The following is a 27,532-nucleotide window of genomic DNA, read 5'->3' on the forward strand; positions in this document are numbered from 1 at the left end:
GAAAACTGGTCTTCCCAGCTTTAACTACAAATGCCTTCCTTTTCCTGAACCCAGGGTTCTTACTCTTGACATCTGAGTAATTAGTCTCTATGAGGTGTGAGATGTTAATGCTTCAAGAGCAAACAGCCGAATGGGAATGGGACCATCCTGAAGGACTAGAAAGTCGTTCACAATCCCAGTGTGTTCATCTCTTATTGTGGGATTTCTCACTGTGGAAGAGCATTTTAAGGATGGGTGGCAGTGCTGTCGTTTAAAGTGACAGTGCAGAGAAAATACAGATCCTGGAGGTAAGTGTCCAACGGCCAGAGAGATCACATGTTTCAGACAGGTGAAGTCACTGGCTCACGTTGACACAGCCAGGAGAAGCAGGTCTTTCTGGTAAAGTTCTATGCTTCCTTGCCGCAGCCCAGCCAACGGGGATGGAGGCCAGAAGGGCACTGAAGACCAGATGCTCCAGCCTTCCTCCAGTACAGAGCATGGCTCCCTCTGGTGGCTGGAGCATGCAAGCACAGGTCAGCTCTCAGAGTCTCACATTCAGGTATACGGACACAAACGCCTTTTTTTTTTTTTTTTACAATTTTATTTATAACAATATCTGTGTTATTTAGTTGTAAAGGAATTCAGCAAAAATTATTAAAACGTTCATGTCCCCAAAACGGGGCTGCCCGCTTGCCCTTCCTTGGTGTGCCCCACTTCCTCCTCATCCCCAGGGGAGAGGAGCCTGGGGGGGTGTTGTTTACCAAAGAAAGTCTCCAGCCCTGGGAGCCACAGTGGGGGCACTGGAGAAGGGGAGGGCCTGTCTGGGAGGGATGCTGAGCGCGGCCTCTCAGAGGTGCCCCTGGAGTGGGGGCTGGGGCATGGGATGGCCTTCCCCCAAGAAGAACTAAAAAACTCCATCCTTCCCTTCCTACCTCGGCCAGAGCCAAATCTTCCAGACAAGGGCAGCAAAGGACTCACCCTCCTCAGGATCCCAGAATCAGCCCTCAGGGGACCGGCAGGGTGGTGGGGTGGTGAGAGGGGAGAGCCTTGACAAAGTGTCTTGTACAGGGAGGGGGACACAGCACCACCAGCTCTCCCAGTGGGGGTGCGTTTTTGGTGGGAAGGTGGGAGGCAGGGCTCCCTTATACCTGTAATTTGCAGGAGCCCCCTTCCTGTTCCCCCCCTCCCGGAAGGCAGCATGGGGGGGGGGCGTTGCTGAGGAGCAGGCAGGAAGGAGAACGGAAAGAGATAATACTGTGCTCGCTTTCTCGCTTGCTCACTCACATATAAAAAGTAATTCCTTCATTTTTTACATTTATACATCCCAGCAGGGCTGGGGAGGGGTTGGCTGGGCAAGAGGGGGGCTCCTTGAAGGACTTCTCTGGCCGGGGGCAGGAGGCTCTCTGGGGAAGTCCGATGGTGTAGGACCCTATGCCAAGGGGTCCCCTATCTCGTCCTCGGGGCCCCGGCCCAGGAGTTCTCGCTTCTCATCCGTGCTGGCCAGGGAGTGGCGGCTGCCGTGACCGCCCATGTACAGTGTGGCATACACGGGGTTGGTGAAGTTGGTGGGCTGCAAGGCAACAGAGGGTTCAGATGGGGCTCAGGCACTGGGCTCTGAGGCTTAGGTACCTTCCGCCTACCTCCATTCCATCATCCAGCCCAACACGTTTGGTTGCCCCACCCACAGCCCTCTGTCCCTGTCCTGGAAGCCCCCTCCCTTGCCCTCCCAGCCCACCTTGTCAGGGTCCAGGGCGAAGTCCGCATCCAGTAGACCCCCTACATCATCAGGCTCCCCGCCTTCATACATCTTATAGGTGGGATTCCCGATCTCCACATTCATGGCCCCGTTGGTCATCCGCTGGTGCTGGAAGCCCTTAGCCCTGGGGGGAAGGTGGGAGCATGAGGGCAGGGATTCTAGGAGTGGGTGAGACTAGGGCAGTAACATCGTGGCCCTAATTTTCCAGACTCCCCACAACTCACCCTCGAACTCGCCGTTTGTACCAGAATACCACTCCGGCTACCAGAAGCATCAGCAGCAGCAACAGCAGAGGGATTAGGATGGAGGCTACATCTAGAGGGGAAGAGGAGGGGAGCTGAGTCCAAAAGGCCTCGGAGGCACAAAGCCCTCCATCCCAGGTCCCTGCCACCTACGTCCAGGCTGCTGCTGGCCAACCACTTGTTCTTCACATCGGGGTCCTGCCATGTGGGGTGGGCACCTGCAGATGGGAGGGGCAGAGCTGAGTGGGCATGCCATCCACGGGGAAACTGGGAGGGACTGCAGGCTCCTGCTGGTCTGGCTCAGACTTGGGGGAGGGAAGGCTGATCTAGGCCTTGGTGAGGCACAGGCCCAACTCACTGGCACTCAGGCATCATTTTGCTGTTCATGGTGCAGGAACCGCCATTGCTGCAGTGGCCAATGCAGGTCAGACAGCTGGGGGCCACCCGGCCATCGGAGCAACTGCAGGGAGGAGTACAGAGGCTGGGCGGGGCTGGTGGAGGGTGTACAAGACCCTGGGAAGGGGCGGGGCGGGGCGGGGCTGGGAGGGTGGGTTAGGTGGGTGGAGGGTGGGACAGACTGGGAGTGGGCCCCACTCACTTGCAGGTGACATCCCCGCTCTGCTTATTGACCACACAGGCCCCATCGAGACAGCGGCTACACTTGTTCACCTCACACCTGGGCCCCTCGAAGTAGGCGGTGCAGCGGCACTGGCGGGAGCCGTCAGCGGCCATCTGGCACGTGCCGAAGTTCTCACAGTAGCCAGAGCACTGTCCTGCGGTTCAGGGGATGGGAGAGGAGGTGCCTTAAGCCCCACTGTCATGAGGGTCCTCCAGAGATGGTGGGGGGCAGCTGGCCTTTGGGGTGACTTCCACCTCCTCCTGAGCCCCCTACTGTCTCCATGTCACAGGCTCCAGGGTTACAAAGATGTCCCGGAGCATCCCAACAGGGTACTGCTTTTGCTTGAATAATCCTGATGCCAGAGGGTTCACTACCTTGGGGCAGCAGGGGTGTGCTGACCTCTCCCTGGGGAGAAGCCCTGGTACCTCGAGCCTGGCTGAGCTGCGAATGGGCTCCTTCCCTAGAACTAGCCCCTGTGACCCGCACACCCCCCCACCCCCCGCCTCCATCATCCTGGCCCAGGGCCCAGGGATGGCTCACTCACGGTACTGGCAGCGGTCCCCCAGGAAGCCAGGCAGGCATCGGCACTGGGGCTGGTTGCCCTGGTTGACCGTGCAGGTGCTGTTGTTGGCACAGTAGCCTGCACACACCTGCTGGGTGCATTTGGGGCCCGTGAAGCCTGTGGGGCACCGGCACGTGGGCATGCCTGGTGGGAGACGATGTGTGAGCAGGACTGTGGCTGACTGAACTGCCCGGCCCTACTGCAGGGGAACAGGGCTGGGAGGGCCTGGCAGGAGGAAGGCAGTAGAGGGGAGGCAGGCAGAACAGGATAGCAACGCTGGGGTTGGGGGCAGCAGGCGGGAGGGCAGCAGAGGTGAAGTAAAGCAGGGCAGAGGCGGCTTGGGGGCAGCAGGGCCCAGGGGTCACGAGTCCTGGCAGGAGAACCAAAGGCCATACCAGAGGGAGAGGCAGCGCAGGTGCCCCCGTTGCGACAGTGCTCCCAGCACTGGTCCAGCTCACACTTGTCGCCTGTGTAACGGGGCTGGCACCGACACTTAGGCTGCCTCCGTGCGTTGAGGAAGCAGCTGCCACCGTTGAAACATTGTAGGTTACAGGTTCCAGGCCGAGGAGCTGCAGGAAGGGTCGTCAAGGGCAGAGCTGGCATAGGGGGGATTCAGGGGCTGTAGGGAGGAGGGCTCTGGGGCAGGGATGAGGGGCCAGGGAGGGGCGTGAGCATACCGTCCGGCGGGGGCGTCGGTGAGGGCACAGCCACACAGGTGCCATTGTCCAGTCGCTTCCCGTTGGGACAGGTGCAGACAGGCCCGCTGGGACTCAGCAGGCAGAGCCACTCACACTTCTTTCGGTCACAGGGGTTGGTCACTGCAGGGGTGGGCAGCGTGGGAGAAGGCTGAGTCCTGGGACCCAGAACCCCCCCTGCCCACCAAAACCTGAGGCTGCAGCCTGGAGACAGCACCCCTGGGCCTCCCCTGCCCCGGCCCGGGCTCTCCCTCTCTGCCCACCTTCAGGCTGCTTGTGCTGGTGGTACAGGACCACATCGGAGGCATGGCTCAGGCCCCCAGTCAGGTTGATCAAGGGGCTGTGCCCGAACTTATGGATCTTGAAGACACGATTATTGATGTAGGTGACGCCATAGATGTAATCCTCAAAGACATCAATGCTGAAGGGGTGACTCAGTCCTGGGGAGAAGTCAGAGGGGACTCAGGCCTTAGTCACACTCTCTAGTCACTGGGTCCCAAGGCTCTCGGGGACCTCAAGCTGAACACGTCCTGTTCACACCGCCCCTCAACCTGTTCCTCCTGCTGACAACAGGTCCCATCAGCCCCTGACTTGTGGGGTCAGGAGTGACTTCTGCTCCCTCTCCCTACGTGTGCTAAGTTCCCATTATCACCCATGTTGCCTCTACGCAGCTCAACATCCATTGGTAGAATGAATGAATGTAAAGCAAGCCCAGAGGGTCAGGGTGGACTCAGGCCTACAGGACTGGTGCTGGGGGTGTCTGGTTGGGAGGGACCCAAAAGGCACTGCAGGGATGCTGAGGGCCAGGTGAGGAGGATGGCAGGTGCTTGGTGAGGCCTTGGGCCCAGAGGGGAGGGCAGAGGCCTGAGGGCAGGGCTGCAAGACTGCTGGTGGAGGCTGACCTCGTTTGCTGTCAGCAGCCACGATGGGGTCTGTGCCGTTGAGCCGGATGCTACCGATGACTGAGAGCTTGGCATCCGCCCAGTAAAGCCGTTCATTGTGATAATCCACGGCCAGGCCTGGGGGAGCAGAGAGCACTGTGAGGGCCGGCCTTCCCACCCCAGGCTCGGGGAGCAAGCAGGACGGTGTCCATATTTGGGATGGCTCCACCCTGTCTCCATGGTCACTCGCAGTCACCTTTTCTGAGAAAAGCCTCCACAACCCCTCTGTCCCATCCCAGTTCAAGCCCCCTTCCCTCCCCAACTTTTGTGTGGCCCTGAGCTCAGCAAGCCCACCTCTCCCCGATCCCCGCCCCTGTAGCATGGACCTGTGGGCCACTGGATGTTGTCCTGAACCAGCGTCTCCCGAAGGGTTCCATCCATTGCTGCTGTTTCAATCTTGGGGTGGTTCCCCCAGTCTGACCAGTACATGGTGCTGGGGAAGGACAAGAAGTGAGTGTGGGCAGGACGTGGGTTCCCAGAGGAGGTCACTGAAGGGGAACACAGAGACTGCCGGGTACACAGAGAGGAGGGTGTTCTGTCCATCTCCTCCATAGAGAGTCAAGGGGAGTCAACCTCCTGACCAGGTTAAAGATCTCTAAAACTGCTATGTGCTGCTCGGGTCCCAGTTCAGTAGGCAGAGCTGCCCCCTGGAGCGGAGGAGAAGCCCAGAACCTGGCTGCCCATGACAGCCAGCCAAGCAGAAGCAAGGCCCCAGCTGGGCAAGCCAGTGTGACCCCGGGTGACATCAGGGACGGCCAGGGCTGGACGCAGCCTGGAAGACCCAGGGGCCTGCAGAGGACACTGACCTCAGGCTGGTCTGGGAGGAAACACCCATGCTGGGGGCTGGGCACCCACCTCCATCCCAGGGGCTTCCTAGCCTCAGCCCAGATGCCTCCCCACAGCACCCCCACGCACCCTCTCAGTGGGTCCACCACAATGGCATGGGGCTCATCGATCATGCCGGAGATAAGCGTCTTGCGGTTCTCGCCCTTCATCTGCGCAACCTCGATCACATCCCGGCCTGAGTCGGTCCAGTACACATTCCCAGCCACCCAGTCAATGGCGATGCCCCTTGGCATCTTGAGCCCTGAAATCTGGATGAGGGGGTGTCACAGGTTCAGAGGTTACTGCCTTTGGCCTTCCTGGCCATTATCCATTCCCCCACTCCCTGTCCCTGCTGTTACCATTACTCTGCGTTACTGAGGAACAAAGTGAGGCCCAAAGAGGTTCAAGAGCTTGGCAACATGGACCCGGTGTGCCGGCTGTGATGTTCAGGAACTGAACATGGCTCTGACGCTGAAGGCCAAGTGCCCAGGTGCCCTGCAGCCTCGGGCTGCCACGTGGCGGCGCCACCTACTGACGATGGTGCTGCTCTGCCTGCCTGCTGTTCATGCCTCATGATGCCGTCTGAAGGTCACCCTGCATGCCAGCCTTAGCCTTTGCCCCTTCCACTGTCCTCTGCAAACTCTGCTCTGAACCGTCTGCTGTTTGCAGACTTCCCACCCAGTCCGTGCCTCCATGTAGGTCCCACCCCAGATTGGGTACTCACATTGAGGTGGGTGACGCCCCGGTCAATCTGTCGCCGATGGCGATTGGAAGTGGTGGGAGGTGCAGCAGGGGGCAGGCTGCGGTAGGAGATGGTGCCTGTGTGCCAGTTGGTCCAGTAGACACGGCCAGCCTTGACGTGGACATCCATGGCATCGATGCGGACGCTCTCGTCACCCTGGAAGGCCTGCTCATAAGCCGAATGGGGGTGGCTGGGGAACAGGCTGCGGATCTCATTGTCGTCAGCGATATACAGGACCTGATACTCAGAGCCTGGAGGGACAAGAGCCCAGATGTTGGTTGGCAGGGGTGAAAGCGCAGGCTGGGGGGTGTCGGGCCTGGTGCTAGAAAGAGCCGGGTAAGCTGTGCTCCCTCCCCAGTCCCACCCCTTTCACCCTAACAATGTCCCTCTCCTAGTCAAGCCATCTGACGTGGCCCAAAGCGTCTGCTCATTCCCCCCCAGTGCCAGGCTTGAGGGCTCCAGCCTGAGTCCTTGAACTTCCTCCTCTCCTGAGGTGATCTAGGGAGACCTGCTACTCCAGAAAGCTGTCCCCCCTCCTCCAGCCTCAGGGACCTCTGCCTCCTCACGGCCTCTGCAGGCATCACCACACTCTCTGCTCCATAATGTCTGATATCTGCTCATAGGTGCACACACATGTGGGCGTGCATGAGCACCGCCATGGAGGCGTGTAGGTGTGCATGAGCATATGAGTGCACTAGAACATGTTTGGGGTTGTGTGTGCCCGGGTGTGTGTACATGGATATGGGGTGTCTTTGTATAGAGGCATGAGGAAAGTGCAGGTATGCATCAAAGTATATGTTCTCACCAAAAACAAAAACACAAAAACAAGAACACGTAAATATGTGAAATGAAGGATGTGTTAATTAACTCAACGGGGGGAATTCTTTCGCAAGGTGTATGTACATCAGATCATCACCTGGCACACATCAAATATCTGACAGTTTTGTCACTGATACCTCAGTAAAGCTGATACAAACATAATGGGAAGATGCAGGTGGGGTACTCTTGACTATGTGAGTGGTGATGCTCTCACCCCAGGACCTCTGGCCTCTGCACGGCTGCCAGCCGTGTTCAGGAAGCTGTCCGGTGGGTCTGGGATCGCAGGCTTGGGCAAGGTTGCCCAAAGGCAGACACCGCATCCCAGGTTCATTTGCTGTAAGCCCCGCCCCTCTCTCCGCCCTCTCCCAGCGCCTACCTTCCGCCTTGCAGGTGTTGTGAGTCTTCATGAAGTTGCGGGCGCAGCTGCACAGGTGGCCGCCCTTGGTGTTGTTGCAGAGCTGTGAGCAGGTGCCGAAGCGCAGGCACTCGTTGATGTCTGGGGGTTACACGCCCGGGTCAGGGAGAGTCTCGCGGCGGGGGGCTTCTGCCCGCCTCTTGGACTCCCCCTTCCTACCCTGGCATCCGGGTTGGCCTGGCACCGTGTGGAAGCCAGTGCGGCAGGCACAGTAGGCAGCTTTCTCGGTGCGCACACAGCGGGCCTCATCCCCGCAGATGCTGGCGTTGGTGGCGCAGCTGGTCAGCTTGGGGTCTGCGGAGACAGTGAGTCTAGGCCTGGGCTTAGGTTCTCTGTCCCTCCCGGCCCCCGCCCAAGCCGGCACGCGGGTCTCACCCTCACCCATGCTGCAGTCCTCCTCGTCAGAGCCGTCCCCGCAGTCATCGAACATGTTGCAGCGCAGGGAGGAGGAGAGGCAGCGCTGGTTCCGGCACAGAAACTCCTTCTTGTCTTTGCAGTGGGAGGTCTGGGCCGTGGGTGGCTCTAGGGGAGGGCGGGGCTTCAGGTCCTGATTTTTACCACTCTGTCCCTTCTTCCCACAGGAACCCCTGCTCAGTCAGAGGGGCCCCAAGCCTGGCTCTCAAGCCTTAGGGGAAGTTGGTTAAACTGTTCAGATTCGCAGTCTCCGCTTCAGTGCCTTCCCCAGGGGTTTCTCTCCTGCCAAGACAAGGCCCCCAGGCTCCCGGCAGTGGATCCTCCCCTTTCCCTGAATCGACTCACCAGACACAGCTCCCACTTGGGCCACCCCCACCGCTTGTGCAGCATCCCCACTCCAGGCACCCCCCAGAACCCTCCTCACTGGCCCCCTGCTCACCACAGTCTTCCTCATCCGTCCCATCCCCGCAGTTGTCCGTGCCGTCGCACTGGCGCCCGATCCACAGGCAGACGCGGTCGTTCTTGCAACGGAAGGGCCGGTTTGGAGGACACACGAACCTGGCTGCAACGGCGAGAGGGACAGAGTTAGAATCAGCCTTGGGGGTACCCCCACCCTGGCTGAGGGCCTCCAGGGAGCGGGAGAGCCCCGCCCCGTCTGGAGCTCCGCCCCACCCCGCCCTCTTGGAAGCCCCACAGCCACCCTGGAGCCTCACCGCACTCCTCTGGGTTCTCGTCTGAGTTGTCCCCGCAGTCGTCCTCGCCGTCGCATTTCCATGCCAGCGGCTTGCACAGGGTGTTGTTGCACTGGAATTCGTCAAGGGGGCAGGTCCGCACTGGAGGGAGCAAAGAGAAAAGAATGAGCTCTGAGCCCCCAGTTACTGAGGGCCGGGTATCGTGGCCAGACCCCTCCTTCCATGGCTGAGACCTAGAGGGTACTCCAGGAAAGCACTGGAACCCCCACTGGACAGAACCTGGGTTTCCTCATTTTCTACCACCGGCCAGGTAGCTGGGCAGAACTGCCTCCTCTGGTATTTCGGGGAGAAGAAGTCATTTTGGGAAAGTGTCCAGAGAGCCCTGTTTCAGTGGTGGAGCAGGGCCCAGGGCCCACTGTCAGGCAGCAGCAGGTACAGAGGAGGATCCCTCGCCTGGGAGTCAGGGGGCCTGGGCTCCAGTCTCTGGCCTCAGCCCACCAGCCCAGAGCCAGGATGCCCTCACTGCTCCAAGCTCCGACCTCCCGCCACTCAGGCTCCCCACGTCCCCCTCTGGACTGCCGAGCCCAGGCCAGCAGCAGGTGCTGCCTCACTGCTCTAGGAAAGCACAGGTGAGCAGGGACTTGGCCTCTCAGGACAGCCGACTAAGCCGAGTTGGAACTCATGGGGCAGGGCCTGGATGGACATGGCCCTCAGGTTTCTGCTGGATTTCAACTGGCTCCTTGATTAAGTGTTACTGTGGGGTGGGAGGGCTCACCGCCAGTGCCACAGGCCTCCTCGTCACTGCCGTCCATGCAGTCTGCATCTGCATCACAGCGCCAGCGCAGCGGAATGCAGTGGCCACTCTTGCACTGGAACTGGTCCATGTCACAGCGGGGAGTGCAGTCTTTCTGTGGGCACAGGAGGAGGTGTCCTGATCAGACCTGGGCACCCCTGCGGGCCTGCCCAGACTCTTCTAAATCCGACCCTCCCTCCATCTGGTCTCCCTGCCCACCTCGTCTGAGCCATCTGCACAGTCATGATCCCCATCGCATTTCCAGCGCCCAGCGATGCAGCGGCCATTGGCACAAGAGAACTCACTCTCAGAGCAGGGCCGGGGGGCTGGGGAGGGACAGGAAGAGACAGGCCCCAGGAGGGTGGGCATAGGGACTCAGCCTCGAGAGCATCTCCAGCCCTTGCAGAGCACTGTCACTTGTCCCTGCACCCCTGAAGGTCATAGTGGACTGGCATGATGACAAAGATGCTCAACCCATCCCGGGCAAGCCAACTGGCTGCCCTCCTGGGACCAGCCGGGCCCAGAGCACACTCACACTTAGCCCTCTGGGACAGATACACGACAGAGGGCATGGGGTCCTTGGCCCTGCCCTCAGGACAGACTGTGTGTGGGGAGGGGTGGAGAGGGAAAGACCACTAAGACAAGCACCAGGGTTCAGGGAGAGGCCAGTAAAGGATGACGGGCTGGCACAGCACGGGGACAGGTGGGCTCTGGGGCAGTGGCAGGGATGTGGCAGGGCACGGGCACATCAGAAACACCTACCTCTGCAACCCCGGGAGGACAGTGTGAAAATGGAGAGAAACATGAGATGAGGTGAAATGGCACAAACTCAAGTACACAACATGAAGTGGGGGCGCGAGTGAGGCAGGAGGGGGCCTGACCCTCAGTCCCGGGAGGCGGCCACCTGCCCTAGTGCAGCCTGGTGGCGACGGGTGGGGGAAGGTGCTGAGCAGGGAGGTGCCGGAGGTCTCCCGGGGAAGGGCACCTGTGGGCTGGGGGGCGGGGATGGGGCGGGGACATACTGCAGCTCTCCTCATCAGAGTTGTCCCCACAGTCGTTGTCGTAATCGCACTGCCAGCGGCCTGGCACGCAGCGGTTGTTCTTGCAGCGGAACTGGTAGGGCTCACAGGTGCGCTCGTCTAGAAGAGGCAAGATTGAGGAGGCAGTCAGGGACAGGGTAGGGGGCAGACCTCAGGGTCTCGAGAGGTGCAGTCAGGATGGCCAGTGGACGTTCCAGCCTGACATAGGTCAGTAGTGGCAGCTTAGGCCGTGTTCTGAGATGTTGGGGGAATGGGAGCTTCTGGGGCAGAGGGGACATGAGTTGGGGGAGCTGCTTCAGGGACGGGATCCACAGATCCCAGATGGTGGGCAGATGTGTGCCGATGAGGTGCCAGTGGGAGTTGTTCAGTCACCAAGTCATGTCTGACTCTGCGACCCCATTGACTGCCGCACGCCAGGCTTCCCTGTCCTTTACTATCTCCCAGGTTTGCCCAAGCTCATGTCCAATGCCAGTGGGGGTGGGGAGTTAGGAGATGGTGGGCACAGGCTGTGAGGGGGCTCAGGCAGCGGGCAGCCCCTGCCCTCCCCAGCAGGCGCCTCTCCCGAGCAGGCTCGGGGAAGCTCACCACACTCCTCTTTGGGCTCGTCCGAGCCGTCCCCGCAGTCGTCCTCTCCGTCACACTTCCAGCGCGCCGGGATACAGCGGCCTGAGTCCTTGCAGCGGAACTCGTCCACCCCGCAGGTCATCTGGGCTGCAAGGGGGTGGCCGGGGTGAGGAAGAAGGCTCCTTTCAGGAAGGTGCTGTGAGGTGAGGTCTGGGTGGGAGTGGCTGCTGAGGGGGTCACATGCCCGGGTGGCGGGAGCTGCAGGCCCTTTGGAGGGAGGGTGGGCTCCGGGAGACTCACTGCAGTTGGCGGGCTCGTCACTGCCGTCTACACAGTCATTGTCCCGGTCGCACACCCAGACCCGGGGGATGCATCGCTTGGTGATGGAACACTGGAACTGGTTGGGGGCACAGGTCACCTCGGCTGTGGGGTTGGGGAGAGAGTGAGGGCTGGCCCGCTTTGCCTCTCCCCACAGTTCTCTTCCACAGCTTCTCTCTCCCCCAAGCCCTGGCCTTGTCCTGGTCCTGCCAGCAATTTCTTGCAGGAACAGACAGTTTATTTCTAATCTTGGTGATTTTGTCTTCGGGATCTGCACATCTCTATGATGTGCACAATGATTTTATGAGCAAACTGAGTCACACCCCATATAATTCATGTTGCTCATCTAATAGCATAACCTGAGAACGGCAGGGTCCCTAGAAGCAGCGGGGGCTGGACTTCAAGGTGAGCCGTGTTTCCATGCGGGTTCTCCAACACCCCCGCCCCTGCCGGCGCCCGGGGCACTCACGGCAGTCCCTCTCGTCCTCGCCATCTCCGCAGTTGTCCTGTCCGTTGCAGCGGAAGATGCCGGGGATACAGCGGTTGGTGTTGGTGCACTTGAACTGACTGGGCAAGCAGACGTGGATGTCTGTGGGGGTGGGGGGAGGGGAGGGTAACTGATGGTGGGTGGAGGACTCAGGCAGGGCGGGGATCCGTCTCCCGCAGGGAGAGGCAGCGGGGCCGAGCTCCCTTGCCCTGGGAGCTCAGACACCCAACCCCAGGTCCTAGGGAGGGCCCTTTACCGCAGTTGGCCTCATCACTGTTGTCCTGGCAGTCGTTGTCCCCGTCACAGATGAAGGCGGGGTTCGTGCAGATGCCCGTTGAGCATTGGAACTGTCCTGGGCGGCACTTGAACTCGGCTGTCAGGAAGGGATGCTCAGCATCAGGACGGTGGGGGTGGGGTGGGTGCAGACCCCTGGGGCCTCGAGAGTCAGGGAACCTTTACGTAGGACCCTCTCGCCACCCTGCCCGGGCACTCACGACAGTCCGGGGGCTCGTCCGAGTGGTCCCCGCAGTCGTCCTCCGTGTCACACTTCCACCAGAAGGGGATGCACTTGTCGTTCTTGCACACAAACTGGAGGGCAGGTGGGGGCGAGAGGGGTTGGTGGGGGTCTGGGGAACTCAGGAGATTTTCTTTTGAGGGGCTGGTGTGTTTCCCAGAAGCAGCAGGGTCAGGTATCTCGGGGGGAAGGTGAGCTGGATGGGAGGCTGGGATTCGGGGACTGCAGGGAGGCCAGGCCGGAGGGTATCTGTGTGGAGCTTGGAGCTGGGGGGACTGGTGAGGAGGGGGTCAGGGTTAGGGTGTGCGGGTGTCTGTGTGAGGTGACGGGTGTAAAAGTATTGCTGTGGGGAGACAAGAGGTAGGCAAGAAATGTGGGGGTGTTAGCGTGGGAAAACCAGATGCGTGAGGACATTCGAGCGGGCGGTGGGGTCCAAAGAGGAGTGGGGTACTGGTGAGTGGGGTCTGGGGACGAGCCTCACCTGGCTGGCTGTGCAGTTGGACACACAGTTGCGCCCGTCGCCGCCCAGGTAGAAGTTGGTGGGACAGGCACACTTGTGGCCGCCTCCGGGGGACAGCAGGCAGAGGTTGCTGCAGCCGCCGTTGTTGACCTTGCAGGGGTGGTTGGGCACTGCCGGGGGAAATGGGGTTAAAGGGCGGCAAATGGACCCAAGTTATGGGCCACTGCTCCCCCGGCTGCCAGCCTCTGGCGGGGTGAGGGCAGCGCTCGCTGGGAACATGTTTTCTGGTCTTTCAAAGGCTGCCCAGCCCATCTGTCCTGGGCAGAGGTGGGGTAGGTCCAAACCCTGCTCTTTCAGAAGGGAGCTGAAGCCAGGAGGACTCTCTTGAGGTTTCAGGGTCAGGCTGGGCCTTCCTCAGCTCCGGCCTGTCTGCCTTTGGGGCCTGGCCTTGGGGGTTTCCCCCCAGACTTGCTCTGCTGGGTGGCCTCGGGGCCTTGCTGCTATAAGATCCAGGGCTGGACCCAGCTGGGCTGTAACTCCTGAGAGCCAGACCATAGCCTGTCTACTCCCCTCCAGATCTCCGGGCGTCTACAGGCATTGTTCAGTCAGTGCTGGGGAAGGATTGGGGCAGCAACCCCTGCTGAGACAGTGGGGCCCCATCTCACCCCAGGGCCCCTCATTGCTGGCTCGCCGGTGGCCAGCTCTCAGGCCCCAGCCACTTACCGTCGGGCTGGCGCAGGGCGTGGAAGACGTGCAGGTCCATGGGCCGGTGCAGTGTGCTGATCAGGAGCGTCTTGTTGGTGCCCGTGGTCTTGTGGGCTCGGTTGATGGATTTTGTCTCCCAGTCGGTCCAGTAGACATAGTCCTCAAACAGGGTCAGCGCGAAGATGTGCGGGATGTCCTGGCTTAGCACTGCAGGGGGCCGCAGGGTGTGGGGGTCAGGCCTGGGCCGCTGGTCAGCAACTGGGCAGCATGAGGCGCCTTCCCTATTGGGCCCTCTTAACCCCATAGCAACCCTGTGAGGTGGGCATAGCCCTGCTGCAGCCCCTGGTCGCAGAGCAAGCGAGTGGCAGAGCTGAAACTCAACTCCAGGCCCGTCTGATGGCAGGGTCCTGCCCCTGTATTCTCCATCGTTCCCTGTCAGGAAGTGGGGGCATGCTGCATACCCCAGCCCCAGTCCCCCACACCTTCCTCAGGGCCCATCATCTGGAACTGTGCCTGGGAAGGTGCCTGTCTCTTGCCGTCCTCAGGGAGCCGGTGGTGGCCTCGTGCCTAGGTGGGTTCTGGGGACGTACCCTGTGGTGCTCTGAACCCCCAGACCCTTGGTGGGTGGTGTCCTCAGGCCATGCCCTGAGTGGCTTTTAAGCCCACTCTTGCCCCAGAGGCCTGATCCCCTGAAGTTTCAGAACCCCCGTCCCCAGCAGGTTGGCTATGCCAGGGCAGCTTCACTGGCACACTGACCGACGTGACGGTTGGAGCCGTCCAGGCTGGCAAACTCAATGTAATCCTCACGGGCGTCGGCCCAGTAGATGCGCTCGGTGACGTAGTCCAGCGTCAGGCCGTTGGGCCACGTGATCTTGGTGTCCACGATGACACTGCGGCTGGACCCGTCCATACCGATGCGTCCAATCAGTGAGTGGTCTCCCCAGTCTGTCCAGTAGAGGTACCTGGCGGGCCGGTGGGCAGTGAGGCAGGAGAGATCCCGTGACTGGTCCCACCAGGAGCCTGCAGGGAGGCTGGACCTGGGTGCCCGACTATACCAGCTGCTCTCAGACCTCCCCGACCCTCCTTGCCCACATACCCATTCTGCACGTCCACCACCAGCGCCCGGGGCTCACGGAGGCCGGAGCTGACCAACACTGTGCGATAGGCCCCGTTGAGCTTGGACACTTCGATGGTGTCCCGGCCTTTGTCACACCAGTACAGGTTGCCACCGACCCAATCCACAGCCAGCCCATCGGGGTTGCTGAGGCCCGTCCGGTGCAGCACCTGTGGGCAGGGGTGGGGAGGAAGGGCCCTCCCTGGGTGACATGGGCCAGGACTCTCAGCCTCTCTGGGAGGACAGTGGATGGAAAAGGCCCAGCCCTGGACATGGTGTCAGCCTGGGCTCCAGGAGATGGGTCTCTAGATGACAGAGACCACATCCCAACCCCACAGAGCCTGGGAGCACAGGTGTAAGGGAGGTCAGACTAAGGAGAACTCACTGCTAATTAAGGGAAGGGAGAGAGAGGAGTCTCCTAGACCCCGCTGCTCGCTAGGCTCAGAGGGGAGAGAAGCGAGGACAAGTGGAGTCGTGTAGTGACTCAGTGAAGAGGAGTGGAGATGGCCTTGAAACAGAGAGGGTCCTCTGGGCAGGGACGGCGGCTGGCTCCTGGCCCCCAGCCTCACCTGCACGTTACTCCCATTCAGGTGCATCCTGCGGATCATGCTGCCCTGGGTTGTCACGTCTGTCCAGTAGATCATCTGCTCTCGGTAGTCGAAGTCCAAGGCAACGGCGTTGTTGAGGCCCTGCATTTGGGGGTGAGCAGAGGGGTGACCCAAGAGTCAGGATATGGAAGGCTGGTGAGGTGGGCAGGGAGGATGGCCACGGGTCTGAGTGCAGAGCGTGGGGCTGGACGGCGGGGTGAGGAGGGCGGGTCTGGCACCTGCTTGAGCAGCGTGTAGTTGGAGCCGTCCAGGTTGAGCTTGCGCAGGTAGTATCGGTTGGCGAAGATCAGAAACGGCTCCTCGTCTAGAGACAGAGGATGCCGGCTCAGCTGCTGGCCGGGGTGCATTCTGGCACCCCCCTGCCAGTCCCCAGCCTGCCTTCAGCTCTGCCATCCCATCCTCCCACCACTCTCCCAGGTGGCCTGGGCCAGCTGCACACCCCCAAACCCCCATCTCACCGGTCACGGCCTTGCAGCTGTGGGGGTCGCCGCCACGGGGTGCGTAGCCCTCTACGCACAAACACTTGTAGCTGCCGTGGGTGTTGATGCAGCGCTGGCTGCAGGGGAATGTGGTGCTGCACTCGTCCATGTCGGCGCACGTCCGGCCGTCATCCTTCAGGCGGAAGCCGGGGCGGCAGCGGCACTGCGGGCACGGGGGGCCTGGGGTGGGCATGGGCAGGGGGCTGGGCTGCCCCAGGGACTGCAGACCTGTCACCCCGAGACTGAGGGGCCCCTCTGGCTCCCTTCACCTTGGGTGGCTGGCTGGCACAGGAAAGTTGAGGAGGCAGACCGCATGGAGGCCTGCCCATCAGAGGAGGCACTGAGCTGGCCCACGCCAGCCATCCGGCTCTCGCCCCTACCTGGCCACTGGTGTGAGTCCCCCGTGACCGCCATGTCTCTGCATCCCCAGCTCAATGCTCAGGCCCGTCTTATGTGATCCGCTGGCGTCATTTGACAGCTGGGCACCTCTTATTCCAACACTTTCTTCCCTTGGCTGTCCTCCTGCCCTGGCAGCTGGCCCTGCTCAGGCTCCCCTGCTGCTCCCCTCCCCACTCGCCTCACCGCCCTCAGTGTGGCTATGCACAGGGCTCAGGCCTCAGACCGCCCTCTTTCCATCTCCACTCGCCCCTGTGAAGGTCTTCTCCAGACGGCTGACTTAAATGCCGTCTCTATGGTGACAGCTCCCAGACTCCCTCTCCCGTCTGGCCTCTCCCTTGAACCATGGACCTGTGCATCTGGGGCCTGCTTGACATCCACACGCCCCTCCTCCTCTCACGCCCCGACCTCATCTGCCAGCAAAGCCTGCCAGTGCTATCTTCCACACTGACCAGAACCCAACTAGGAGAGATTTCTGCTGTGCTCAACGCTGTATCCCCAGGGCCTAGAATGCTGCCTGGCAGGACAGGGGCTGAAATTGCCTTTGTCAGATGAACATATGAACGAGGGGCAGAGAAAGGAATCCCAGCCAGGCTTGGGTGCAGAGGCTCCCATCCAGCATACCTTGAAGCCAATCTTGAGGTCCTCACAGTCCTGGCTGCAGCCACTGAGCTTGTGGCTGAGACACTCGTTGACGTGGCAGCCCCGCTCGTCTGAGCCGTCGCCGCAGTCGTCCTGGCCGTTGCAAAGCAGTGCCTCAGCCACGCACCGCCCGCTGCTGCAGAGGAACTGCGAGGAGGCGTTGCACTTGTGCTCTGGTGGGGTGAGGTGGAAGGGGGCGAGTCAGCTGGGTCCCGGGCGCCTGGGGCTGGGGCCGGGGCCGAGGGCAGGGAGGGAGCCACGTGGGGGGCCCACCTGGGCTGGTGCAGTGAGGGTTCTTGGGGGCCTCGTCGCTCTGGTCGTGGCAGTCGTTTTCACCGTCGCACTCCCACTGGCGGGAGCTCAGGCAGCGCCCATTGGCGCAGCGGAACTCATTGGGGCCGCAGGTTGGGTACTCTGCGGTTGGAGGGGGCAGGTGAGGCTGGCTGCCTGTGCACTGAGAGCAGGGCCCCCTCCCGCCGCGGCCCCGGGCTCACCACACTCCGGGGACTCATCGGAGCCGTCAGCGCAGTCACGGTCGTGGTCGCACATGAAGTGCTTGGGGATGCACTGGCGGTTCTGACACATGAACTCGCGGTCATCACAGGTGCTGTTGTACACTGTGGACAGAGGCAGACACAGCCCCTCAGCACCCGCCCATCTGCTGCTGAGTGTCACCCCCCGACATGCCTGTGGTGTGAGCAGCAGGGTGGGCAGAGCACTGGACAGGGCATCTGGGCACCTGGACTGAGGACAGAGCTCTGCCACTGCTGCCTGAGTGACCCCTTCCTCTCCATGACCTCGGTTTCCCCTTCTGCAAAGTGGGCCCATGGCCATGCACCGTCCACCCCACTCCTTGGGGCCCCCGCCACTCACAGCAGCCTGCCGCAACGCTCTCGTCAGCGCCGTCAGCACAGTCCTTGTCCCCGTCACAGAGCCAGCGCTCAGGGACACACACGTGGGTGCCAGGGCAGGAGAAGGAGCCGGGGCCGCATGTTTTGCCTTCTGTGGAGGGAACAGGGAGACACTGAGAGATGCAGGGGCAGGCAGAGCCAGGCCGGGCAGCTGGAGAGACATCTCCGCGGCTGTGCTGTCACTCGGTGGGGTTTGTTGGGAGTGGGGGTGGTCTGTTCCTTCCAGGGCCACCTCCCCAACCTGACCCCAGCCCCCTGCCCCCGCCTCACCGCAGTGAGCCGCCTCGTCCGAGCCATCCCCGCAGTCATCGCTGCCGTCGCACAGCCACTGCTTGGAGATGCAGCGATGGTTCTGGCACTCAAACTGGGCCTCGGAGCAGAACTTGTCTGGGGCAGTTGGACAGAGGTCACAGTTAGATCGGAAAGGGATGGGGGGCTGCAGATAGATGCCACAGGATGGATGGGGGAGACACTCATGGCACCTGGTAGGGGGACTCAGTAGGAATGGAGAGACGGTCCCCTCTCAGAGCCTGAGGCTCTGGGTGGGAGGCAAGGGGTGAGGCCCTGGGTGCGCCTCTCAAAGGAGGGCATTCCCTGTGAAGGCATCAAGAGGGCGGGGTCCGCACAGAATCTTAGCTGGATGTGAAGCCCTATCCCCCGTGGGTCCTCTGGGTGCTAGGCTCGGGAGTGGGTCTGTGGTCACTCACTGCAGTGGGTCTCGTCCTCGCCGTGTTCACAGTCATCCTCCTTGTCACACGTCCAGCTCATGGGGATGCAGCGGCCGCTGGGGCAGGCGAAGTAGTTCAGGGGGCACCTGGGGCGCTTCACACCTGGGGGCGAGGCAGGCGTGAGGGCATGCCCCCCTTAGGGGGCCGCTGCCCACCGCATACCTGCCACTGGCCGGACCTGGGCAGTCGCGCTCGTCGCTGTAGTCCCCGCAGTCGTTGGCGCCGTCGCACACCCAGCTGGGCGCGTAGCAGAGGGAGGTCCGCTCGCAGGGCTGGAAGCGCACGCCCTTCACCCCCAGGCGGAAGTAGCTGCTGCAGTCAGTGGCGCCTGGCAGGGGCGGGGAGGAGGGGTGGCACCAGGTTCCCCCCACAACACCCTCCCCGCAGAGCTGCTGGCCCGTACGGCGCCTGGAGGGGTGGCACCAGGCTCCCCCAACAACCCCCTCCCGCAGAGCTGCTGGCCCGCACACATGTTTTAGAAAGTCGAGCCCTGTCTTTCGGTGGATGTGCCCTGGCCACGCTTTCCACTCCCTGCCCCTCCCTGAGTCCCAGGGGAGCCCAGGGCTGGGGTCGGCTGGGAGAGGGCTGAAGCTGCCCTGGGGGCCCAGAGGGAAGGCAGAGAGGAGCCGGGGCCAGAGGGCAGGGAGGGGGCGTCGCTCACTGCAGTTCATCTCGTCCGAGGCGTCCTCGCAGTCCACAAACTGGTTGCAGCGGCTGGAGTTCCCGATGCAGGTGCCGTCCCGGCAGCGGAACTCGCCCACACCACAGGCCGTCTCTACAACAGTGCCCGCCCGGTGCCATCAGCCAGGGGCCTCCCCGTGGGGGACAGACCGGCCCAGGCCAGACCTCCCAGCCCAGAATGCCTGCCCGAGGCCACCATACCGTGACCTGAACCAGAATCCTTGGGACCTGGGGACCAAAGCTCAGTGAGGGCCGGGGCGGGGCAGGGTCCGTGGGGGTGGGGAGGGTCTGAGGCCTGGCCCAGGTCCCACTCACTGTTGCAGGGAATCTCGTCGGAGCCGTCCCCACAGTCATCTGCCCCATTGCACCACAGCATGTTGGACACACAGCGCCCGTTGTTGCACTGGCGGAAGGTCTTCTTGCAGCGGCGGGTGTCTGCAGGTGGGAGCAGGCTGCGGTGAGCAGTGGCTGGGGGCTGCCTCTGATGAGACCCTGCTTCGGGCCTGGTGTGGGTCTCACAGTGGTTCTCCCCTTCATGAGCTCCCCACTTTTTCTCGGGGATGCGGGGAGGGCGGGGGCTTTGCTCCTCTCACTCCCACCCCCCAGCCCGTGGGACTGAGGCTGGTGACTCAGGAGGTGAGGGCCTGGGGGTCCAGGTGGGGGCCCTTACTGCAGTAGGACGGCTTCTCGTCAGACTTGTCCTTGCAGTGGGAGACGCCGTCGCATGTCAGGCCAAAATTGATGCACTCGCCGTTGGCACACTCAAACTCGTCTTGTGCACGGCACGAGGAATTCACCGCTGGGGAGAGAGGCAAGGAGCTTCCTGAGCTGGGGCCTGAGCGCCTGTACCCCTCTCCCCCAAGGAACTGAGGCTTCGGGGGGCTGGGTTGTTGGTGGAGGCTGGGCTGTTGGCGCGTCTGGGTTGAGATGGTTCCCGTCTGTGCCCAGGGCCCCCACGCAGTGCCCTGGTCCCTCTCTCACCCTGGCAGGTGAAGTCGTCCTGGAGGATACGGCCCCCACGGCAGGAGCAGTTGACGTGGCCTTGGTGCGTGAGCAGACACAGGTCCTGGCAGCCCCCGTTGTTGATGCGGCATGGAGAGAGCTCGCCTGAGGCAGGGGTGGAGGAGAGGGGCCAAGCGTGTCCTCACCTGTGCATACACGGAGCACCCCCACCCCAACCAGCCAGCTCTGTTGAGCTTCCCGGCGCTGCCTGTGACACAGTGGCTCACAGCTGGCCTGGGGGCTGCTATGGGAAGGCTGGGTAGGAGCATTCGGGGTAGGCCTGAGCTTGACGATGTGTGTGCTCTTAGGTGGGGTGACTGGCATTCTGAGCTGTACACTGGGGAGACTGAAATCTAAGGAGCCCTGAGATCATGTATGTGGCGGGGCCCCAGGGCATGTGTGAAGAGTGTGTGAGAGGCTGAGAAGACTGCAGATCTGTGTGGGGGACCCTCGGTGTCAAGCCAGTGTGGGACCACATCTGTGCCCATGCATGCAGATGGTGGAGCAAGCAGTGCCTGGGATGGGCGCGGGGTCAGGTTCTAGCGGGTCTGTGTGGTGGTTCTGTGTGGGAGGAATGACTGCACCATGTGCTGGGTGCATCCAGAGATGTGGATGGGTCCAGTTGCGTACGTGTGTGTGTGTGTGTGCGCGCATGCTGGCACAGTGGGCAGGTGGGCAAGGCTGGTGGCAGCGGCCCCACTCACAGCTGTTGGTGTCATTGGCCACGGCGATGATGCCCATGGGCTGCTGGGGGATGTCCACGCGCAGCAGCTTCATGTCGCTGCCCACGTACTTGTTGGCTCGCTGCACGGCCCGCCGCACCCAGTCGGTCCAGAAGATGTGTTCCCCGTACACGGCCAACCCGAAGGGGTGGACCGGCTCCGACTTCAGGATGACCTGCAGAGACACCCTCAGCTTTGTTAGAGGTATGGCTCTCGCCCCTGCCTCCACCCCCTGCAGATGCTCCGGGGACCAGTGGCCTGGCTCCCTAGACACGGTCACACAAGGGGAGGATCTGCAGAGGACTGCGAACACCTCCCTCGTTCAGCTGCCGAGGAAGCCAAATGGCGAGGTCAGGACGCCTCACTGTCCTCCCGGGTCTTCCCGCTCCACCGGGCGGCCTCCCTTTCTCCTGCTCTGCGCCTGGGCAGTGTCCTCCCTGGCTGCCGGGCAGTCTCCCGGTGTCGGCCCCCTCCTGCTGCCCATCCCGCCCGCCCTGGAGACTCACATAGCGATGGGAGCCGTCATACTCGCACCGCTCGATCTTGTCCAGGGTGGCGTCAGAGAAGTAGAGCTTCTCAGCCCGGTGGTCGATGGCCAGGCCGTTGGGAGTGCGAATGTCCTTCTCGATGAGAGTCAGGACGTTGGCCCCTGACAGGGCTGCTCTCATGATGCTGGGGTGCTGCTCGTTCCAGTTGGTCCAGAACATCAGGCTGAGGGGAGAGAGAGGCCACGGAGATCAGGACCCAAAGCCAAGGAGCCGGCTGTGGTGAGCCCAGGCGAGGGCGTGCAGACAAGCCAGACCCAGAGGTCCGCCAGCATGTGAGGTAGGCCCCAGCACCACAGGCAGCCTCAGGCCACCAAAGCCAACATAGCCCCGGTGCCCAGGAAAGGCTACATAGACAGGATTAGTGTGCGTGTGCACACATGTACAAGTGCTTCTGTGTTCACACCTGCCTTTACTGAGACAGTGGGCTCTGGGATTCCGATCCTGGCTGCTAGGGACCTTAGCAAGCTACTTAACCCCTCTGTAGCTCATTTTTCCGCTCTATGAAATAGGACTAGTACTATTAATACTATCTATTTGCTCCGTGGAGTGATTTGAGGATTAAATGACAGTCGTGTGTGCTATGTGAGGATTTTCTATTATATTTTTCTTCGTTTTTCTCTTCTCCTGGTATCCTGAAGACCCTTGGGTATCCAGTGTGTCCCAGGTCCTGGGGAAAACGTGGGTTTTACCACCAAGTTCCTGAGATTCACCTTCTCCATAACTTAAGGAGAGTCCCAGCTATGCTGCTTACTAGCTCTGAGCTTGAACATGCCTCTTGGTCTCTCCTTTTTTCTTTTTCTCTTGGCCCCTCTGAGCCTCGGTTTCCTCTCAGTATAGGAGGTGATGGGAATGGCCGGCCATGCTGTGCTTGTCTGGGGGGGGGTGGTAAGGTCCTAGAGATGGGTGTGGAAGACCTCAGGGCTGGCCAGGTCCTCTGACCACCTGCAGTGGATGGGGATTCTTAGGTCTTTGTTCCAGATTCACATGCAGTTAGGAAGGAGGGAGACTGAGGAACCGGACTGTCCAGTGCTCCCCAGGCCACCCTCACCCACCCTGGAGTTTGAGAAGCACTGAGCTACACCAGGGCTTCCCAGGAGGCTCTAGTGGTAAAGAACCTGCCTGCCAATGCAGCAGACATAAGAGACCGGGGTTCGATCCCTGGGTCAGGAAGATTCCCTGGAGGAGGGCATGGCAACCCACTCCAGTATGCTTGCCTGGAGAATCCTATGGACAGAGGAGCCTATGTCTCCCCAAGCTACAGTCCACGGAGTCGCAAAGAGTCGGACATGACTGAAGCGACTTAGCATGAGCTACATCAAAGCCATCTGAATTACAAGGAAATCAAACCAGTCAATCCTAAAGGAAATCAGTCCTGAATATTCATTGGCAGGACTGATGTTGAAGTTGAAACTCCAAAATTTTGGTCACCTGATGCAAAGAGCTGACTCATTGGAAAAGACCCTAATGCTGGGAAAGACTGAAGGCAGGAGGAGAAGGGGGCGACAGAGGATGAGATGGTTGGATGGCATCACCGACTCAGTGGACATGAGCTTGAACAAACTCCAGGAGATAATGAAGGACAGGGAAGCCGGGCGTGCTGCAGTCCATGGTGGGGGCGGGGGGGTGTCGCAAAGAGTGGGACACGACTGAGCGACTGAACAACACCAAAGCTAGATCCCTTCAGTTCCCACAGGACCTGCTCTCTGCTTTCCTCCACCCCAGGCCTGTGTCCCTCATCCCTGGTCTGTTCTGGCTGCAGAGCTGTCCTCAGCAGCCAGACTTGTCTCCTCAAACCTCTCCAGGTCTCACTCTTTTTAACAAGCCCCCGCCCCCCAGTCTCTCCACCCTGCCACTATGCTCAGGTAAAAGGCTTTTTGTTAGGGAGGCTGACTGCTCCTGAGCCCACGAGGATGAGGCTCTGGTTTGAAAGGCCTCCTCTCAGGGGAAGGGCCGGGGTTCTGGTTCTTGGAATCAGGATGGGAGCGGATAGAGGCGTCTCCCGCTGGCCTCCCCCAGAGGAAACGGGTGTCCCAGGGCAGTTGCTAGAGTCACCTTCCTTCCCACCAGGGACGCCTACACCCTCAAGTACAGTCTGGCTCACTTCATGCTGGGAAGTGCTACCCTCTTGTCACGACAAACTGCTGCGAGTGGCAGATTGAGCCGTGCTCCCAGGACTGCAGTCACCTGACTGGGAGAGGCCCCGCCCCCTCCATCTGGGTCCACACTGGCCCCCTCATGCTCCTCCAACGCACTCGCTCCTTTTGGCCAAGGGAGGGCCTCTCCCACACAGTTCAGTCCTTTCTCCCGTGTTCTGCCTGGCTTCAGTTCACCCTGCTATCTTGCAGACCTGGCTCACGCACTGCCTTCTTGAGGACACGTTCCCCGATTTCCAACCTGGCTCAGGTCCTCGTCACCCACTCGTGGAGCTCCCTGCAGCGTCATTAGGACAGACATCAAATACGCCAGCAGCGCACGGCCGACCCAATCCTGCTCCCTGCCGGATCCTCAGCACATCACTGGTTCTCAAAAACCATTTGCTGGGACTTCTCTGACAGTCCAGTGGCTAAGACTCTGTGTTCCCCAGGCAGGGGGCCTGGGTTCAATCCCTGGTCAGGGAACTAGATCCCATATGCTGCAACTAAAAAAAAAAAGATCCTGAGTTCTGCAACAAAAATTGAAGATCCTGTGTGCTGCAACTAAGACCTGGCGGAGCCAAATAAAAATTAAAACAGACAAAAAAGCCATTTGTTGAGTGGAGGGCTTCATCCCCTGGGCTCACAGAATAGGAACTTAGTGGGCTCTGCATTGAAGATGGGAGGCAGGTGGGGGCCCAAGCATGGCCCTTCCATGGAGGCTCCAGGCCCAGGACGGATGAGCCCTGGAACCAGCCGCAGGCAGGTGAAGTTGCCAAGGGTCACGGCAGGCAAGATGGGGTCTCTGTCATAAGCCGTGTACACGCCGGACAGGACCGAGGTGGAAAGGGCCCTCGAGCTGGTCAGCAGGCCACGCAGGGGCCAGGCTACGGCCGGGCGTGAGTTACATCAGGGTAAGGAATCTAGGTTCAGTGCACTCACAGTTTCTAAGTAGCTGCTCTGGGGTTTTGTTTGTCCCTTAGTTTCCTAGTAAAGCTTTGGGAAAACATTCCAAGAGCTGCAGAATTCAGGGGCAAAATGGTTTGCTCACATGTGTGCCAAGAGTGCCAAGGTGATGGTGGGGGCGGGGCTGCCCCTGCAGGCGGTGGAAGGGGTGGAGGCTGGGGGTGTGCACCACCCAGGGGGCTTCCTCCCAAATTCTCCATCTGCAACCTTAGCTCAGCCTCCAGTGCTTCCTCAGGCCTATCCCCTCTGCCCCCTTGCATGCCCCCCAACTCCCGGGCCACAGAGCCTCAAATGGGCTGGGTGTGAGTCAGGCTCCTCCCCTGCCTGGAGCCCTCCCTCCTCCTACTCTTGCTCAAAGCTCTGCCCTACCCAGGCCGCCCTTCTCTGGCTTTTCCACTTGCAGGCCCTATGCCAACCCACTGCCCCTGGGGTGCCTCTCCGTCATCACACCCGGCCCTGTGCCGCCATCCATTTCCCACCAGTGAGTTCTCTCCCCAGTTAGGTGGCTGGAACAGGCCCAGTTCAAGGCTTCCACCCAACAGATGTTTAGTGAACAAACTTTGCTTGAAACTTGGAGACCAAGAAATACAGAGGACCTGCTGTGTGCCTTGAGCATGGCCCTCTGATGAATGAATCAAGAGATTCAGTTAATCATCAAGCCAGAGAGCCTGCCACAGGCCTCTCACCCTCTCCTTGATGAGGCGTCTGAGATGGTACTGTCCTTATATTACAGATGAGGAAACCGAAGCTCAGAGAGGTCTCGCGGGTGGTCCAAGGTCTCACAGCAAGACAGTGGCTAAGCTCAGGTTAGAGCCAGACCCTCCCTCTCCTGCATCCCCTGCCCCAGTCTGTCTGGGGGCAGTTTCTGCCCCCCTGTGCCCACCTGTCCCCACATCCTGGGCCCCCAACTCACTTCTGGCACTCGTCCAGCACAAAGGCCCTGGGGTGATCGTCCCCAGACATGGTGATGACCGTCTCACGCTCAAAGGCCCCTGGGCGGGTCTGGTCCACTGTGTGGCGGGTGATGGTGGACGTGGTGTAGCTTGTCCAGTAGAGTGTGTCCCAGCCCCGGTGATAGGCCAGGCCTTCCACAGAGCCCACGTCTGCAGGGAGACAGGAACAGCAATGGATCAGGACAGGGCCAGAGAGCAGAGCACAGGGGAACCCACTTGCCTGCACCTGGGGGAAGTGCGGGAGCTGGGGAGTGTGTGTGGGGGGCGGCCCTCAGTGCCCCCAGGCCCTCCTGCACTCCTCTATTTCCCACCCAAACGATCCGCGGTCCATCCCCCTATCCCTTCTTCCGGTGTCTCCCACCGCTGGCTAGATTTGGCTTTATGCTGCGGTTACACCTCCTGGAGCCAGGGTTCTGCCAAGTTGGGTGCAAACTGGATTTCAGTAAATCAGCTCCCACGTGGGCTGTACTGGGGAGCCTCCAACTTCTAGACCCTGAACTGGATTGACTGGTAGACACCTGAAGCTCAGGTTAAAGAACCGAGAGCGTGATGAGAGACACGGTATAACTTAGTATAAGAGAGACAAACTCAGGGGTTTCAGCGGCTTCAAGATGTCTGGTGATGTGGCTGCCAGAAGGCTGCATTAATAGAACTACTGTAGCCTGAACAATGGCCCGAAGAAGATGACAACTCTGCCAGGCTCTCCAGATAAGCTACGATTACAGAGTATCGAGTTCAGCTTTGGACACTACATTTTCAGACAGACGTGGGGACGGGACTCTGGGAGGCAGAAAACGGCAAGGAGGTTGAAAGGACAGGTCTGTTTTCATCACCACTGTATACCTAGCACCTAGTAACGCGCTTGGCAGGTCTTTACAGACAGGAGTGACAAACGTATGAACAAGTGAATGAGGCAAAGGACCTGTGGCATCCAGCCCAGAGCAAACTAGTGGAACAGAACAGAACTTCCCAAGAAGCATAAAGGCTGTCCGGGAATGAAGCTCTAGGCCCTCCCCCTTCAGGGAGCGCAGACGACGTGGCCTGAGACCCAGCTAAGGTCTCCCACCTGATGCCTCAGGCCATCCTGTCTCTTTGCCAGATGAGAAATCTGAGGCTGTGAGAGCACAGAAAACTTGCCCAAGTGACTCAAATCCTGTGTCTGGGGTTGAACCCACCTGTTCTCTGTAGCCTGTTCTATGAGTAACCAGATATACAGAGGCGAGCTTTGGCTTATTCTGTCTACCTCGCGGACAGAAGGAGGACCGGAGGGGACCAACTCTGACTCCAACGGGAGAGACTTTCAGTAACACGCAGTGGGATTCACTGACTGTTTGTCAGGGACGCCAAGGCAGGTGGGACTCAGATCCGGGGCAGGGGTGGGTTGGCTGGTGTCCACGGCATCCCTGCCCTGAGTCTGGGCCAACCCTCCCCACCCCCCAATTCCTGGGAAGAAAGGAAGTCTGGGCTCACTCTCCACAATGGTGGTCCTGCCCGAGCCGTCGTCATTGATCTGCTGGATGTTCCCAAAGTGGATGTCGCTGAAAAAGATGCGGTTGGGGGTGCCCGGGGAGGTGCCCGCTCGGTAGTCGAAGGCCAGGGCGATGACGTTCTTCATGTGTTCGGGGTCCTCGAAGGGCTGCACTGGCGCGTTGAGGTTGCGCTCATCAGACAGGTGCACACTCTTGAGGATGGTGCGCTCCGAGTAGAGCAGGTAGCCCGCGTACTCACGACACGACGCCCCGTCCTCAGCCAGCATCCCGTGGGCACAGGCACAGGCCCGCTGCCCATTGCCCCGGTACAGGCACAGCTGCTGGCACCCACCGTTGTCCACCGCACACACATTGGTTCCTGGGGGGGGGGGCAGCCACGGGGAAGACAGAGGTCACGGCAGGCAGGGTCAGTTGGCTACCCCTGTCCTCTAGGCTAAGGTGGAAACTCTGGTTGGCGCCCTGCTCTGCCTCCATGTCCCCACTTCAGACAACTCTCCAGGCCCTGGCACTCAAGTCCTTCAGCCTCTCCTCACCACCCCTGGTGTCTCTCTCATCATGCTCTCCTGGAAGTTCCCCTG

The 27,532-nt window shown here is 60.7% G+C and overlaps 1 protein-coding gene across 4 annotated transcripts in view; it reads right to left on the reverse strand.

The window, feature by feature from the left end:
* Positions 1-557: 557 nt before the first annotated feature.
* LRP1 (LDL receptor related protein 1) overlaps positions 558-27,532 on the reverse strand; it is an 80,931-nt gene continuing 53,956 nt past the window's right edge. The window contains exons 41-89 of one of the 4 annotated variants that reach the window (XM_061416718.1): positions 26,935-27,312; positions 25,425-25,614; positions 21,372-21,576; positions 20,848-21,040; positions 20,123-20,248; positions 19,812-19,940; positions 19,457-19,576; positions 19,122-19,235; positions 18,639-18,788; positions 18,440-18,562; positions 18,003-18,119; positions 17,695-17,823; positions 17,316-17,438; positions 17,095-17,235; positions 16,804-16,994; positions 15,763-15,946; positions 15,523-15,608; positions 15,266-15,385; positions 14,679-14,866; positions 14,339-14,544; positions 13,601-13,789; positions 12,899-13,047; positions 12,398-12,491; positions 12,160-12,276; positions 11,886-12,005; positions 11,399-11,521; positions 11,120-11,245; positions 10,517-10,633; positions 9,714-9,820; positions 9,477-9,609; positions 8,723-8,842; positions 8,449-8,571; positions 7,977-8,117; positions 7,755-7,889; positions 7,557-7,676; positions 6,344-6,612; positions 5,710-5,888; positions 5,121-5,227; positions 4,756-4,872; positions 4,117-4,293; positions 3,836-3,976; positions 3,554-3,727; positions 3,141-3,302; positions 2,576-2,750; positions 2,336-2,437; positions 2,131-2,195; positions 1,960-2,050; positions 1,715-1,859; positions 558-1,549 (exon numbers count right to left, since the gene is read on the reverse strand). In XM_061416718.1, the coding sequence (XP_061272702.1) occupies positions 1,409-1,549; positions 1,715-1,859; positions 1,960-2,050; positions 2,131-2,195; positions 2,336-2,437; positions 2,576-2,750; positions 3,141-3,302; positions 3,554-3,727; positions 3,836-3,976; positions 4,117-4,293; positions 4,756-4,872; positions 5,121-5,227; positions 5,710-5,888; positions 6,344-6,612; positions 7,557-7,676; positions 7,755-7,889; positions 7,977-8,117; positions 8,449-8,571; positions 8,723-8,842; positions 9,477-9,609; positions 9,714-9,820; positions 10,517-10,633; positions 11,120-11,245; positions 11,399-11,521; positions 11,886-12,005; positions 12,160-12,276; positions 12,398-12,491; positions 12,899-13,047; positions 13,601-13,789; positions 14,339-14,544; positions 14,679-14,866; positions 15,266-15,385; positions 15,523-15,608; positions 15,763-15,946; positions 16,804-16,994; positions 17,095-17,235; positions 17,316-17,438; positions 17,695-17,823; positions 18,003-18,119; positions 18,440-18,562; positions 18,639-18,788; positions 19,122-19,235; positions 19,457-19,576; positions 19,812-19,940; positions 20,123-20,248; positions 20,848-21,040; positions 21,372-21,576; positions 25,425-25,614; positions 26,935-27,312 (7,172 nt within the window). In that variant the 3' untranslated portion in view covers positions 558-1,408. Of the gene's footprint in view, positions 1,550-1,714; positions 1,860-1,959; positions 2,051-2,130; positions 2,196-2,335; positions 2,438-2,575; positions 2,751-3,140; positions 3,303-3,553; positions 3,755-3,835; positions 3,977-4,116; positions 4,294-4,755; positions 4,873-5,120; positions 5,228-5,709; positions 5,889-6,343; positions 6,613-7,556; positions 7,677-7,754; positions 7,890-7,970; positions 8,118-8,448; positions 8,572-8,722; positions 8,843-9,476; positions 9,610-9,713; positions 9,821-10,516; positions 10,634-11,119; positions 11,246-11,398; positions 11,522-11,885; positions 12,006-12,159; positions 12,277-12,397; positions 12,492-12,898; positions 13,048-13,600; positions 13,790-14,338; positions 14,545-14,678; positions 14,867-15,265; positions 15,386-15,522; positions 15,609-15,762; positions 15,947-16,803; positions 16,995-17,094; positions 17,236-17,315; positions 17,439-17,694; positions 17,824-18,002; positions 18,120-18,439; positions 18,563-18,638; positions 18,789-19,121; positions 19,236-19,456; positions 19,577-19,811; positions 19,941-20,122; positions 20,249-20,847; positions 21,041-21,371; positions 21,577-25,424; positions 25,615-26,934; positions 27,313-27,532 lie in introns of all 4 variants that reach the window. The other 3 variants (XM_061416716.1, XM_061416717.1, XM_061416715.1) reach the window with 3 other exon arrangements.

Source organism: Bos javanicus, chromosome 5 (assembly GCF_032452875.1).
Source record: "Bos javanicus breed banteng chromosome 5, ARS-OSU_banteng_1.0, whole genome shotgun sequence".
Classification (NCBI taxonomy): domain Eukaryota; kingdom Metazoa; phylum Chordata; class Mammalia; order Artiodactyla; family Bovidae; genus Bos; species Bos javanicus.